This window comes from Scyliorhinus torazame, chromosome 4, assembly GCF_047496885.1.
Source record: "Scyliorhinus torazame isolate Kashiwa2021f chromosome 4, sScyTor2.1, whole genome shotgun sequence".
Classification (NCBI taxonomy): domain Eukaryota; kingdom Metazoa; phylum Chordata; class Chondrichthyes; order Carcharhiniformes; family Scyliorhinidae; genus Scyliorhinus; species Scyliorhinus torazame.
Window position 1 is genome coordinate 340,479,954 of NC_092710.1, and position 12,412 is coordinate 340,492,365.

The window sequence follows — 12,412 nt, forward strand, 5'->3', positions numbered from 1 at the left end:
GGTTGGTGCTGAACACGCATTTGACCTTGTTATATGTTAGATTAAGGATTTTTGCGGTATGGATACATTTTCAGAGGTTGGTGTCGTGGTCCTGCTGGCCGTGGACGCAGATGGTGACGTTATCGAGGTACGGAAACATGGCGCACAAATCGTACCGGTCAACCATTCGGTCCATCTCCCGTTGGACAACCGAGACTCCCATTTGTGACACCGAAGAGAACCCTTAGGAAGTGGTAGAGCCGCCCATCTGCTTCGAATGCAGTGTATTTGCGGTCGCTAGGGCGGATGGGGAGCTGGTGGTAGGCGGATTTTAGATCCACCGTGGAAAAGACCTTGTATTGTGCAATCTGATTGACCAGATCAGATATGCGGGGGAGAGGGTACGCATCGAGCTGCGTATACCTGTTGATGGTCTGACTATAATCGATGACTATCCTATGCTCTCCCCGGTCTTTACAACCACTACTTGAGCTCTCCAGGGACTGTTGCTGGCCTCAATAATACCTTCCTTCAGCAACCGCTGGACTTCCGACCTAATGAAGGTCCGGTCCTGGGCACTGTACCATCTGCTCCTGGTGTCGACGGGTTTCCAATCCGGGGTGAGGTTCGCAAACAGGGAAGGCGGATCGACTTTGAGGGTCGCGAGGCTGCAGACAGTGAGGGGGGTATTGGGCCGCCAAATTTAAAAGTTAAGCTCTGGAGGTTACATTGGAAATCTAACCTTAGGAGCGTAGCGGCGCAGAGGTGAGGAAGGACATAGAGCCGGTAATTTTTAAACTCCCTTCCTTGGACCGTGACGTTCGCTATGCAGAACCCTTTGAGCTCTACCCTGTGAGACCCGGTTAACTGGGTGGATGGGAAGAGAACAGCGCCTTACCGTATTGGGGTGTATGAAGCTCTCTGTGCTCCCGGAGTCTATCAGGCAAGATGTTTTATGCCCGTTGATGAGCACGGTCGTCGTCGCCGTTGAGAGTGTTCGGGGCCGAGACTGGTCCAGGGTCACCGAAGCAAGTCGTGGCAAAATTTGGATGTTTTCCTCGGGCGATGTGTGGTCATCCGAGTCGGGGTCCTGAGAGTCCAGCCAAGATGGCGGTACCCATTGGTCGCACATGGCTGGAGGTATACAAGATGGCGGTGCCCATCAGTCGCACGTGGTCCCCGGGGAACAAGATGGCGGCGCCCGGAGGCCGCATATGGCTCTGGAGAAGGAAGATGGCGGCGCCCAGTGGCCGCACGTGGCTCGTGGAGAGTTGTGGTGGCGGTTCCGGTTTGCCCCCGGAGACTGCGGCGACCACCCGGGCCTGGCATACTGCCACAAAATGGCCCTTTTTCCGCACCCTTTGCAGATGTATGAGCGGGCCGGGCAGCGCTGCCGGGGGTGCTTGACTTGCCCGCAAAAATAGCAGCGGGGCCCTGCGGGGTTGCCTGGCAGTCTCGCAGCTCAAGCTTGTGGGGGGATGGGGGATGCATCGGAGTCGGCTACGGGGGGGGGGGGGTTCCACGCTGCCCAAGGGGCTGCCGCACGGTCAGGAACTTAAGCGCGGGCGTTTCGGGAGGCCACATCCAGGGAGCTAGCAAGAGCCCGTGCCTCCTTGAGGCCTAGTGTCTCTTTCTCCAGCAATCGCTGGCGGATTTGGGAGGACAGCATACCTGCAACGAATGCGTCCCGGATCAAAAGTTCTGTGTGGTCGCTGGTCGAAACCTACGGGCAGTCATAGTTCCTCCCTAACACCAGGAGCGCACGGTAGAACTCCTCCAGCGATTCCCCGGGATTTGTCACCTTGTCGCTAGCAGATGTCGGGCGTAGACCTGGTTTACAGGGCGAATATAATGTCCTTTCAGCAGGGTCATTGCGGCCTCGAAATCGTCCGCATCCTCAATGAGGGTGTAGATCTCTGGTCTGTTGCTTGTTTTAGCCTTAGTTTATTTGCTCTAATTCTGTCACCTTTGCTCTTGAGTCGCAGGTATCTTTCTGATACCGCCACGTGGTTCAAGTCCGAGTAATGATTAATAATCCAACACACCGCTTAGTAAGAGTTAAATCAACGCCTCATTTATTAGATACAGCAATTAATACTTATACATTAATTCTACTTCTAAACTACTACCTACCACTAACAGGCCAATACTTAACTTTGGAACTGGCCCACCAGGTCAGGGAAACGAATGACCTTTCGAATGGGTTCTGAGCCTGCGGGATTCAAAAGCTGGTACAGGTCGATAGTCAGGAGTGTCTATCTGGTAGCGATCGTTGCATTACGTTCTCTTTCAGCAAGGGTCTCGAAGGGTGCGGAGAGGAGAAGAAGGGTCGATTTGAACATGGCCCCTATTCTTATAGTCCCCAGGGGCTTCCCGCCTCTCGGGGCGGACCTTGTACCTGGTTCCAAGTGATTGGACTTGGTCCCAATCACTTGGTTCGATATTCTCCAATACTGGAGCGATTCCTTGATCGAGAGGTGGTCGTTTACCTTTCTTTGTGTCAGCTCCTGTTGGCGCCGAAAGGTCTGGGCCGGCTTTGTGTTGCTAATTTGTAGCAATTGTTCCCGGGGATGGCTGATTAATATGCAGATGGCTGGGGTGTTGTGATGTTGATGGCTGCAGGTATCGGTTTGGTCTGGCTTCTCCAGAGGCGAATACACTGTTTTACCTGCAGCTGTCTGTTTGAGTCCTGTTGGCTGATTTTCCCATCAGCCTCTTCCGTTCACCATTTTAAATCGGGGTTTGGCCATTCTAATCGGGAGTCAGCCATTTTACATGGCTACATGGCTCACCCTCGAGTGGAGAACTTGCAGTTTCTGGTCCTCCGCGCGGGTGCGATTGGCGCCGATTCTCTGGTCGAGCTTCAATCGTTGGGATGTTATACAGCTTTTCTTCATTAACGTCAACAGTTCTCCCATTTGAGAGACCAAGGATTAGGAACAAAGGATTAAGCTCGAAGGCCCTGTCAAATATTCTCACAAGCTTCCTGACTACACCAGGCCAATAGGATTGAATTTTAACACGGGTCCATATGCAGTGTGTATAATCACCATTGACTACCAGGCATTTTAGGCACATCAGGCATATAGCAGAATCAAACATGTGTTTGACCATGCATGATATGCAAATTGTGCAGTATCTTAAACTAAGTCTCCTTAATTCTATTGCAAACCAAAATTTTATTGACATAATCCCATATACTACCCCATGTTGCCACCCAGGTTGATAGGGTTGTGAAGAAAGCCTATGGAGTGTTGGCCTTTATTGGTAGAGGGATTGAGTTCCGGAGTCGGGAGGTCATGTTGCAGCTGTACAGAACTCTGGTACGGCCGCATTTGGAGTATTGCGTACAGTTCTGGTCACCGCATTATAGGAAGGACGTGGAGGCTTTGGAGCGGGTGCAGAGGAGATTTACCAGGATGTTGCCTGGTATGGAGGGAAAATCTTATGAGGAAAGGCTGATGGACTTGAGGTTGTTTTCGTTGGAGAGAAGAAGGTTAAGAGGAGACTTAATAGAGGCATACAAAATGATCAGGGGGTTGGATAGGGTGGACAGTGAGAGCCTTCTCTCGCGGATGGATATGGCTGGCACGAGGGGACATAACTTTAAACTGAGGGGTAATAGATATAGGACAGAGGTCAGAGGTAGGTTCTTTACGCAAAGAGTAGTGAGGCCGTGGAATGCCCTACCTGCTACAGTAGTGAACTCGCCAACATTGAGGGCATTTAAAAGTTTATTGGATAAACATATGGATGATAATGGCATAGTGTAGGTTAGATGGCTTTTGTTTCGGTGCAACATCGTGGGCCGAAGGGCCTGTACTGCGCTGTATTGTTCTATGTTCTATGTCTCCTCATCAATATTAATTGCCAATTCTTTTCCCCAAGACTGAATGGTATCCAATGTACCAAAACAGGATATAGAACACAAAGTATCATAGAACTTGCTAATCACTTGTTTACCTCTGCAGAAATCAGGATTTTTTCCATCAGATAAATAGAGGAGTTAAAACGTACGGTTGTCTTATTCAGGACAAAGTCTCTGAGTTGCAGATACTTAGAAAAGGAGTGAGGGCGGCACAGTGGCAAGCACTGCCGAAGACTTGGGTTCGATCCTGGTCCCATGTCACTGTCCCTGTGGAGTTTGCATATTCTCCCCGTGTCTGTGTGAGCCTCACCCCCACAACCCCAAAAGATGTGCAGGGTAGGTGAGTTGGTCACACTAAATTGTGCCTTAATTGGGAAAAAAAGGAATTGGATACTCTAAAATGTATTTTTTTAAAGATGTTTCTTGGGTAATCAAATTGTTGGCAGAGCTGCTCCAAAGGATGAGAAGGAGGCATCACTGAATATATCTCCCAGCCTATAAATGGTATCCAATGGTTCAAAAGACCTGGTGGGAAGTCTGGGCTGCCCTGGATGGGAGAAAGAGCAGAAGTCAGTTTAGGTCTCCCTTCTAGTTGGCGGACCATTCTCCACGCTCTAAGAGTACTAATAATGATAGGATTTATGCATTTATTGCCCCCATAAAATAACAAGACGTACAAAAGATAGACCGACTGATCTGCTTCAATATTGAGCCAAATGGAGGCAGGATCCTTCCTAACCCAATCCACTATAAATCCACGGTGAGAGGCCAGTGATATAGCCTATTTGGTACCCAAACCTGGGAGTTGAAGCTTGCCGAACTTTAGATGAGACATTTTCTTATTCCAAATAAACAAACTGATCATTCTATTAATCTCCTTTAAGACTCTAAGTGACGAGGGCAGCACGGTGGCGCAGTGGGTTAGCACTGCGGCCTCACGGCGCCGAGGTCCCAGGTTCGATCCTGGCCCTGGATCACTGTCTGTGTGGAGTTTGCACATTCTCCCCGTGTTTGCGTGAGTTTCACCCTCACAACCCAAAAATGTGCATGCTAGGTGGATTGGTCACGCTAAATTGCCGCTCCAAGTTGAGTCAAATGAAATGAAAATCGCTTATTGTCACAAGTAGGCTTCAAATGAAGTTACTGTGAAAAGCCCCTAGTCGCCACATTCCGGCACCTGTTCGGGGAGGCCGGTACGGGAATTGAACCGTGCTGCTGGCCTGCCTTGGTTTGCTTTCGAAGCCAGCGATTTAGCCCTGTGCTAAACCAGCCCCTTAAATTGCTTGTCAATTGCTTTCTATCAGTGTCCGGCACCACAGTTTTCTTTTTATTCATTGGACGTGGGCGTCGCAGGCTGTGCCAGCATTTATTGCCCATCCCTAATTGCCCTTGAGGGGTAGTTAAGAGTCACATCACATGTAGGCCAGACAAGACGGCAGATTTCCTTCCCTAAAGGACATTAGTGAACCAGATGGGTCTTTACGTCAATCGACAATGTTTTCATGGTCGTCATTCAACATTTAATTTCAGATTTACATTAAATTCAAATTTTACCATCTGCAGTGGCGGGATTTGAACCTGAGTCCCCAGAGCATTACTCTGGGTCTCTGGTTTACTTGTCCAGTGACAATACCACTTCGCCACTGCCTCCCTGTAAACACAGTGCCGGATAACAAGCAGAGGAAGGTACTGGACAAGCGTCTCAGGTCTACCAACAGGGTAAAAGTGAAGCTGGAGAGTAGGACTGGAGGAGGTCACATGTTAATAATAATCGCTTATTGTCACAAGTGGGCTTCAATGAAGTTACCGTGTAAAGCCCCTGGTCGGCACATTCCGGCACCTGTTCGGGGAGGCCGGTACGGGATTGGAACCCGCACTGCTGGCCTTGTTCTGCATTGCAAGCCCGCTGTTTAGCCCACTGTGCTAAACCAGGTGAAGGGGGTAATGGATTAAAATGAGGGAATTGGAGGTGCAAAGGAAAGATAAATAGCTGTGGGGAAATCGAGAAGCAGCCTGATGGGACACAAGAGGCAACCCAGAGAAAACCCTTTAATTACAATGAATATAACCCATGTTTTATCCAGATTTTCATCAGCTCACAGGCCTCACATAGGTGACTTCATAGATCATAGAATCCCTACAGTGCAGAATGAGGCCATTCAGCCCATCGAGTCTGCAAAGATCCATGTCCCACCCTATCCCTGCAACCCCATAACCTAACCTACACATCCCAGCGCACTAAGGAGCAATGTAGCATAGCCAATCCAGTTATCCTGTACATCTTTGGCCAGTGGGAAGAAACCGGAGCACCTGGAGGAAACCCACGGGGAGAAAGTACAATCTCCACGCAGACAGCGACCCAAGGCCGGTATTGAACCCGGGTCCTTGGCACTTTGAGGCAGCAACCACTGTGCTACCGTGCTGGCCAGCTCTATTTATCGTTAAGTTCTGGTGCAGATATATTAATTTCTTTCCTTTGCATTTTTCCTTGTCGACTTGTGTAAAAAAACTCTCAACAGCCACTTCTACTGGAAATTTCCGATGTTGACTTTTGAAACTATAATTACAGCTGCCCCCTCTCCCCACTAAGGGAGACATTCTGCAGGAATCTAGAAATATAAAAATGAGTGAGCGGCGCGGTAGCACAGTGCCAGGGACCCAGGTTCGATTCCCAGCTTAGGTCACTGTCTGTGCAGATTCTGCACGTGTCTGCATGGGTTTCCTCTGGGTGCTCTGGTTTCCTCCCACAAGTCCCAAAAGACGTGCTTGTTAGGTGAATGTGACGTTCTGAATTCTCCCTCGGTGTGCCCGAACAGGCGCCGGAGTGTGGCGACAGGGGGATTGTCACAGTAACTTTATTGCAGTGTTAATGTAAGCTTACGTGTGACACTAATAAAATTTATTGTTAAAAAAAGTGTATTTCTTTTAATTGGGGTCTGAATTGTTTCTTTGCACCATGATCATGTGCCCTCTAATCATGGTCTCAACCCCTATGTGCAACATTTCCAGGCGATCAATTAATATTCTAAATGTCCGAGGTCTGAATAACTCCAGTAGATGTGCACTTACTCTTATATTCTTTACCTTTTCCGAGGAAATCATGTCTTTTGATCACATATCACCTTCCAGCTATTTATTCACAACATGGGTCGCAAATGTCTTCCTTTATCTAGTCAACTGGCTGATGCCATTTTAGATATTCTATTTGAAACAATACAACTACAGGGAACATTTCTTTGTCACAAAATTATCATTGTTGGCTCTCCCTCGATTTGAGAATGATGTCCACTCGGTTGAGAGTTTCTTCTGAGGGTCTTCAACTGGGGCTGGTTTAGCACAGGGCTAAAGAGCTTGTTTTTAAAGCAGACCAAGGCAGGCCAGCAGCACGGTTCAATTCCCGTACCAGCCTCCCTGAACAGATGCCGGAATGTGGCGACTAGGGGCTTTTCACAGTAACTTCATTTGAAGCCGATATGTGACAAACATTTTCATTTCATTTCATGTAACCGAACAGGCCGATTTTCAAAGCACAGATTTTTGGGCACATAGGGCAGGATGTTCCATGAGGCAGTGGGACCTGGAGTGCTCAATTTGTTTCCTTTTCTTTCTTTCTGCTACTCTGCCTCATCATTAAGACACAGCGCAATGCAACTTGGTGGACAATTGTTGTTGCCACTTTGAATGATTGGTAGCAAGCTCCTCCCAGTCATTCATGTCAATGTTGCTGTGCTTCAAGGAGAGCTTCAGTTTCTTTGAAATGATTCTCTTTGTCTTCATGGAACATTAGCCACTTGAGAGTTGAAGAACAACACCTGGTTTAGGTTGGGGGGGGCGTGTTGCTGGACATTCTTCAGTCCATTGAAGTTGATTTTACAGTTTTGCCTGAATTCTTGGCGAGCTGACCTCAAGAAGGAATAGTTTCACGCTCCTCCCAATCTAGAGCAGGGGTTTTCAAACTTGAGGTTGCAGTGTGGCGCTCGGCATTCCCGATTACAGGGGGAACGCCCAAATGTCGCGACCGGCTTTTAAAAATACTAGCTGCGACAGACTTTATGATTGCCGGCTCAAGCAGTGCGCAGGCCTGGAGCCCAGCGGGGTTGACTGTCTCCTCCTGACGTCAGCGCATTGTCCAGGGCCAGTTTTCTTCAGCAAATGTCGGAGTTCTCCCAGCGGAAGTGGCGGCAAAGAGCTGATCATGTGCCCCGTATGCTGACATCATGTGTTCTGGGCGAGAGATTGCTCCATTTTGTAGCTGCAAGCAGTGCTGATGAGAACTCCTGGTCCTTTGGTGAAGGCCCCATGAAGAAGCTGAAAATAATAATAATCATCTTTATTGGTTGGTGTCACAGGTAGACTTACATTAACACTGCAGTGATGTTACTGTGAAAAGCCTCTAGTCACCACATTCCGGTGTCTGTTCGAGTACACTGAGGGAGAATTCAGAATGTCCAATTCACCTAACAGCACGTCTTTTGGGATTTGTTGGAGAAAACCCACACAGACACAGGGAGAAAGTGCAGACTCCACACAGACAACTGAGAATCGAACCTGGGACCCTAGCGCTGTGAAGCAATGGTGCTACACACTGTGCTACCGTGCTGCCCAGGAACAAAACAGCATAAAGATGATTACTTGAGGTGTGGGTTTATAAATTGTGCCGCTGCAAAGCAGGATTGTGCCACTGCAAAGCAGGATTCACGTGTGTTATATGTAGGGAGGCACTGGCAAATGAAAGTTTAAATCCCTCAAAATTTCAAAGACATCTGAAGACTAAACAGGGCAAGTTCGAGGACAGACCTCTTTATTTTTCTCAACGGAGGTAGTGAGATCTTAAATCATCAGCTGAAGTCATTATCAGAAATGTAACATTGAATAACAAAGCAAGCAAGATAGTGAGGACCAAGCAGGCTCACCTGTTACATTAAAGGTGAGTGAAAATGGTGGGTCGCGAAGGTTGGCCAGTGAGGGTAATGTTGGGTCGTGAAGTTCGAATGGTTGGTAAAAATGGGTCCTGGCAAACAAGTTTGAAAAATACTATCCGCGTACAACAGCCGCATTCAAAATGGCCAGGAACAGATTTTAAAAATTGGGCCCCACTGCGCATGTGTGCCCGATCATCGGTGCGCATGTGCAACTATGTGCACCGAAGATCAGGCACGCATACACAGTGCGGCCGCATTTTTTCTATATGGTCACAACCTTCTTTTTCCAAGTTCGGGGGCCAAAGGAACCCAAAACCATTTTTGTCAGCAACAAGAGAAAATGGTGGGTCGCTAAGGTCAGCTGGTAGGTAAAAATGGGTCCCCGGAAAAAAAGTTTGAAAAACACTGATCTAGAGGATGTGGTGGAGGCATTGATGGCAGCATTTCTATAGGGCCCTTACGTGTCACTTATATACACAATCCAGGTCTCACTGCAGTCCAGAAGCGTGGTGTCAACAACTGCTCTGTATATGAGGTCTTTTGTTGACCATGGAGGCCTTTAATGTCAAACATAAGGCTACCATGGTTTGTAGAAGGCTGAGCAGGCACAGCTGATTGGTAGGTTGGGGTGGGTTGATACGAATTTTGTTTTGGCAGCAAACGCATTATTTCTTATATGCCGAGTTGAAGCGCTCGAGCCTGGCTTGCAATCAGGTGCATAGGAACGGCGACATAAAATACGTTGATTTGAAATTAAAGACTCCTTAAAGGGTTCCACACTTTACCCGGTCATTAGCAAAATGGCGGTAGAACGGAATTTGTCTTCGGTGAATTAGTATTTGTTATCAGTATTCATGTACATAAATATATCGAAAGAAAACATTAAATGCGCCGAGCACTGGCTGCTGTGCGGGTTGAATAAAGATTAAAACCCCGCCGCCAAAATGGCCGCCAGCGCCAAACCGCGCGTCTTCTTCATGAACAATGATCACGTGACCCTGCATCTGCACACCACGTGCAGAGCGGAACGAAGGTCCGGGCAGCGGCGGCCGGGGGACAGTTTACAGGTGGTGCACAGGGGCTGGGCTATAAAAGCGGGGTCCTCGCCAGTATCTGCGCATTACTGCTGTTGAAGAGGAAGGAGAAGATCGGGCGGGTAGTGGTCAGGCGGTCTCCTGAGCTGTGTTTTACAACAAAACACCAACATGACTGATCGGAATGACGACCGGAAGCTCTTTGTCGGCGGCCTCAGCTTTGATACAGACGAGCAGGCCCTGGAGGCGGTGTTCTCCAAGTACGGCGACGTTGTCGATGCTCGAGTGATCAAAGATAAGTGCACCTTGGCATCCCGCGGCTTCGGCTTCGTCACCTTCGAAAACTCGGAGAACGCCAGCGACGCCATGAAGGCGCTGAACGGCCAGTCCCTGGACGGCCGGCAGATCCGGGTGGACCACGCCGAGAAGAAGTCGGGCGACGGCGGCTACGGAGGAGGCCGCGGCGGCGGTGGCGGCTACCGGCGGGGCGGAAGCAGCTATGGTGGTTATGGTAGCAGCGGTGGTTACGGCGGCGGCGGCGGCTACAGCACCGGTTACGGCGGCGGCGGCGGTGGCTACGGTGGAGGTGGCGGCTACGGTGGCGGCGGCGGCTACGGCAGCTCCAACTACAAGCAATACGAGTACAAGGGAAGCGGCAACTCTCGTGGCGGCAGCTACGAACGATACAGCTCCAGATAGGGATAGCGGCCAGCCAGACATTTTCCAGGTCGTCATGATCATCGGCCGCTTAACTGTTTCTGAAGGGACTTTTTTTTGGGGCGAACGCCGTCTAATCTCTTGAATTCAATCTTGCTTATTCGGGACGCTGTCTAACTTCTCCCCACCCACACACACCTACTCTAGAATGGCAGTAAAGGGGTTTTCAATCCAACTGGGGGTCATGTTCCGAAATTTAAGTGCTGTTGCTCAAAAGTCCCTTGCCAGTGAACCTTCCTTAATTCCTCCACAATAACATAACACTGTAGTGTTTATTCAGTTGTTTAAGTATAAAAAAAAAATCACGTTTTTTTTATTATTTGGGTAAGTTGCACTTAGTATGTACTTGCAATTTTATCTTGGGTTTTTGTATGCTTTTCCCTGCATTGGGACTCGATGGTGTTCCCTCACATTCCTCGATTTTTGCTTTTCCTCCCCGGGTGGCTGTGGTGGTTTTAAAATGGCGCATTCACCTTGCGCACAGACTCCATGGTGGAGTCTCCACAACGTGCTCCCGCCTGGCTGGCTGGCCGCAGTAACTTTCTGGGCCGCCAGGATGCCTGGGCTTAACTTGGCGCCTATCTTCGACCAGTTTTGGAAGTGGGAATTCCACCCCCCCTTAATTCTCCTTTTTTGCCAGTTTTCTGATTTGAAGTGGGGGGGGCGGGGGTCTATTTCGACTTTTCTTTTCCAAAGAATAACCTGGGATAGCCCCAGTGTTTCTGCCGATTGGGGAAAACACTACCAATTTCGAGATTATGGTGTGTGAACAAATGTTTCTCAAACTTGTGTCTGCTGTTACAGAAAATACCATGCTTTAGCGATTGCAGGGCTTTAACAATCTGGGGGAGGAGGGGGGGGTGGTGGTTTGTGACACAATCCATCGATTACAATTTTTACTTGCCTAGCATTTTGTGGGTCGTGTTGTAAAAACAAAGAATCAGACGAACTGCTTTCTGTGTAACCTTAAAAGACTGGTGCCAACCCAGCTCGGACGCCACTGTGCTCACTGTTTCTGGTTTGGCCTCTGGTTCATCCAGTAATGAAAATTAGCCTGCAGTGAAATATTATGCCATCCTATTCTAGACAATACAATATCCTTTCTTTAAACTAATATTGAGTTTTTTAAAATTGCATACTGCTAGGAAGTTGAAAGCTGTTTCTATTGAATTTTCATGAGTTAGCATGGACTGTTTTTGTACAAAAAACTTGCCGCTTTGGAGACTGATGTCAAATGGAAAAATAAAGTGTTGAAATGTTCAGTTGATGTCTCGCATAAACTTTCTTTTAGAAACCAAAAATATAATGACTATGAAAAGTCCTCCAGTTTGGTGAGTATTCCACTGGAAATGTTGATTTCTGTTCTCTTCACAGATTCTGCCTGGACTGCTGACTTTCCAGCGTCTGCAGTATTTTGCTTTCTGTGCATAAATTAAAGCCCAGATTGTATGGGTGAACAGAAATTGAGTGCCAGTCGGCTGCTGGTCCAACTGGGAGCAGGAACCTTACAAATAGCCTGCTACACAGCCAACTGGCTATTGAGGCACTGTCCAGGATCGAGATGAAGAACAATGCACTGAAGGAGCAGGATACACAATTGCAGGTATAAGAAATTACAGTAAGTACATAATTAATTACCTGTCATTTTCAGCAGTAAAATATGTTGGTGCCTTGTTTCCAAAATATAGTTTCCAAAAATAGAGCAGTAATTTATGTAAATAAATCAGCTTGGGTAATTTGGAATTCCTGAAATAAAGGTAGTTGAGAGGAATTTGCTGTAGATTTCCTAGAAAGAAATCAAAGATAGGCCGTGTGACTGTTTCCTGTGCTCCCATAACCGTTGAAGCTTTCAAAAATCTATTTGGCTTCTTTAATTTAACGACCCAGTCTCC

The 12,412-nt window shown here is 48.1% G+C and overlaps 1 protein-coding gene across 1 annotated transcript; it reads left to right on the forward strand.

Annotated features, from left to right (window-relative positions):
* The first annotated feature begins 9,873 nt into the window (after window positions 1-9,873).
* Window positions 9,874-11,782, forward strand: LOC140411180 (cold-inducible RNA-binding protein-like). The gene has a single exon (XM_072500272.1). The coding sequence runs from the start codon at window positions 9,975-9,977 to the stop codon at window positions 10,500-10,502; it is 528 nt and encodes a 175-aa protein (XP_072356373.1). The 5' UTR covers window positions 9,874-9,974; the 3' UTR covers window positions 10,503-11,782.
* The last annotated feature ends 630 nt before the right edge of the window (window positions 11,783-12,412 follow it).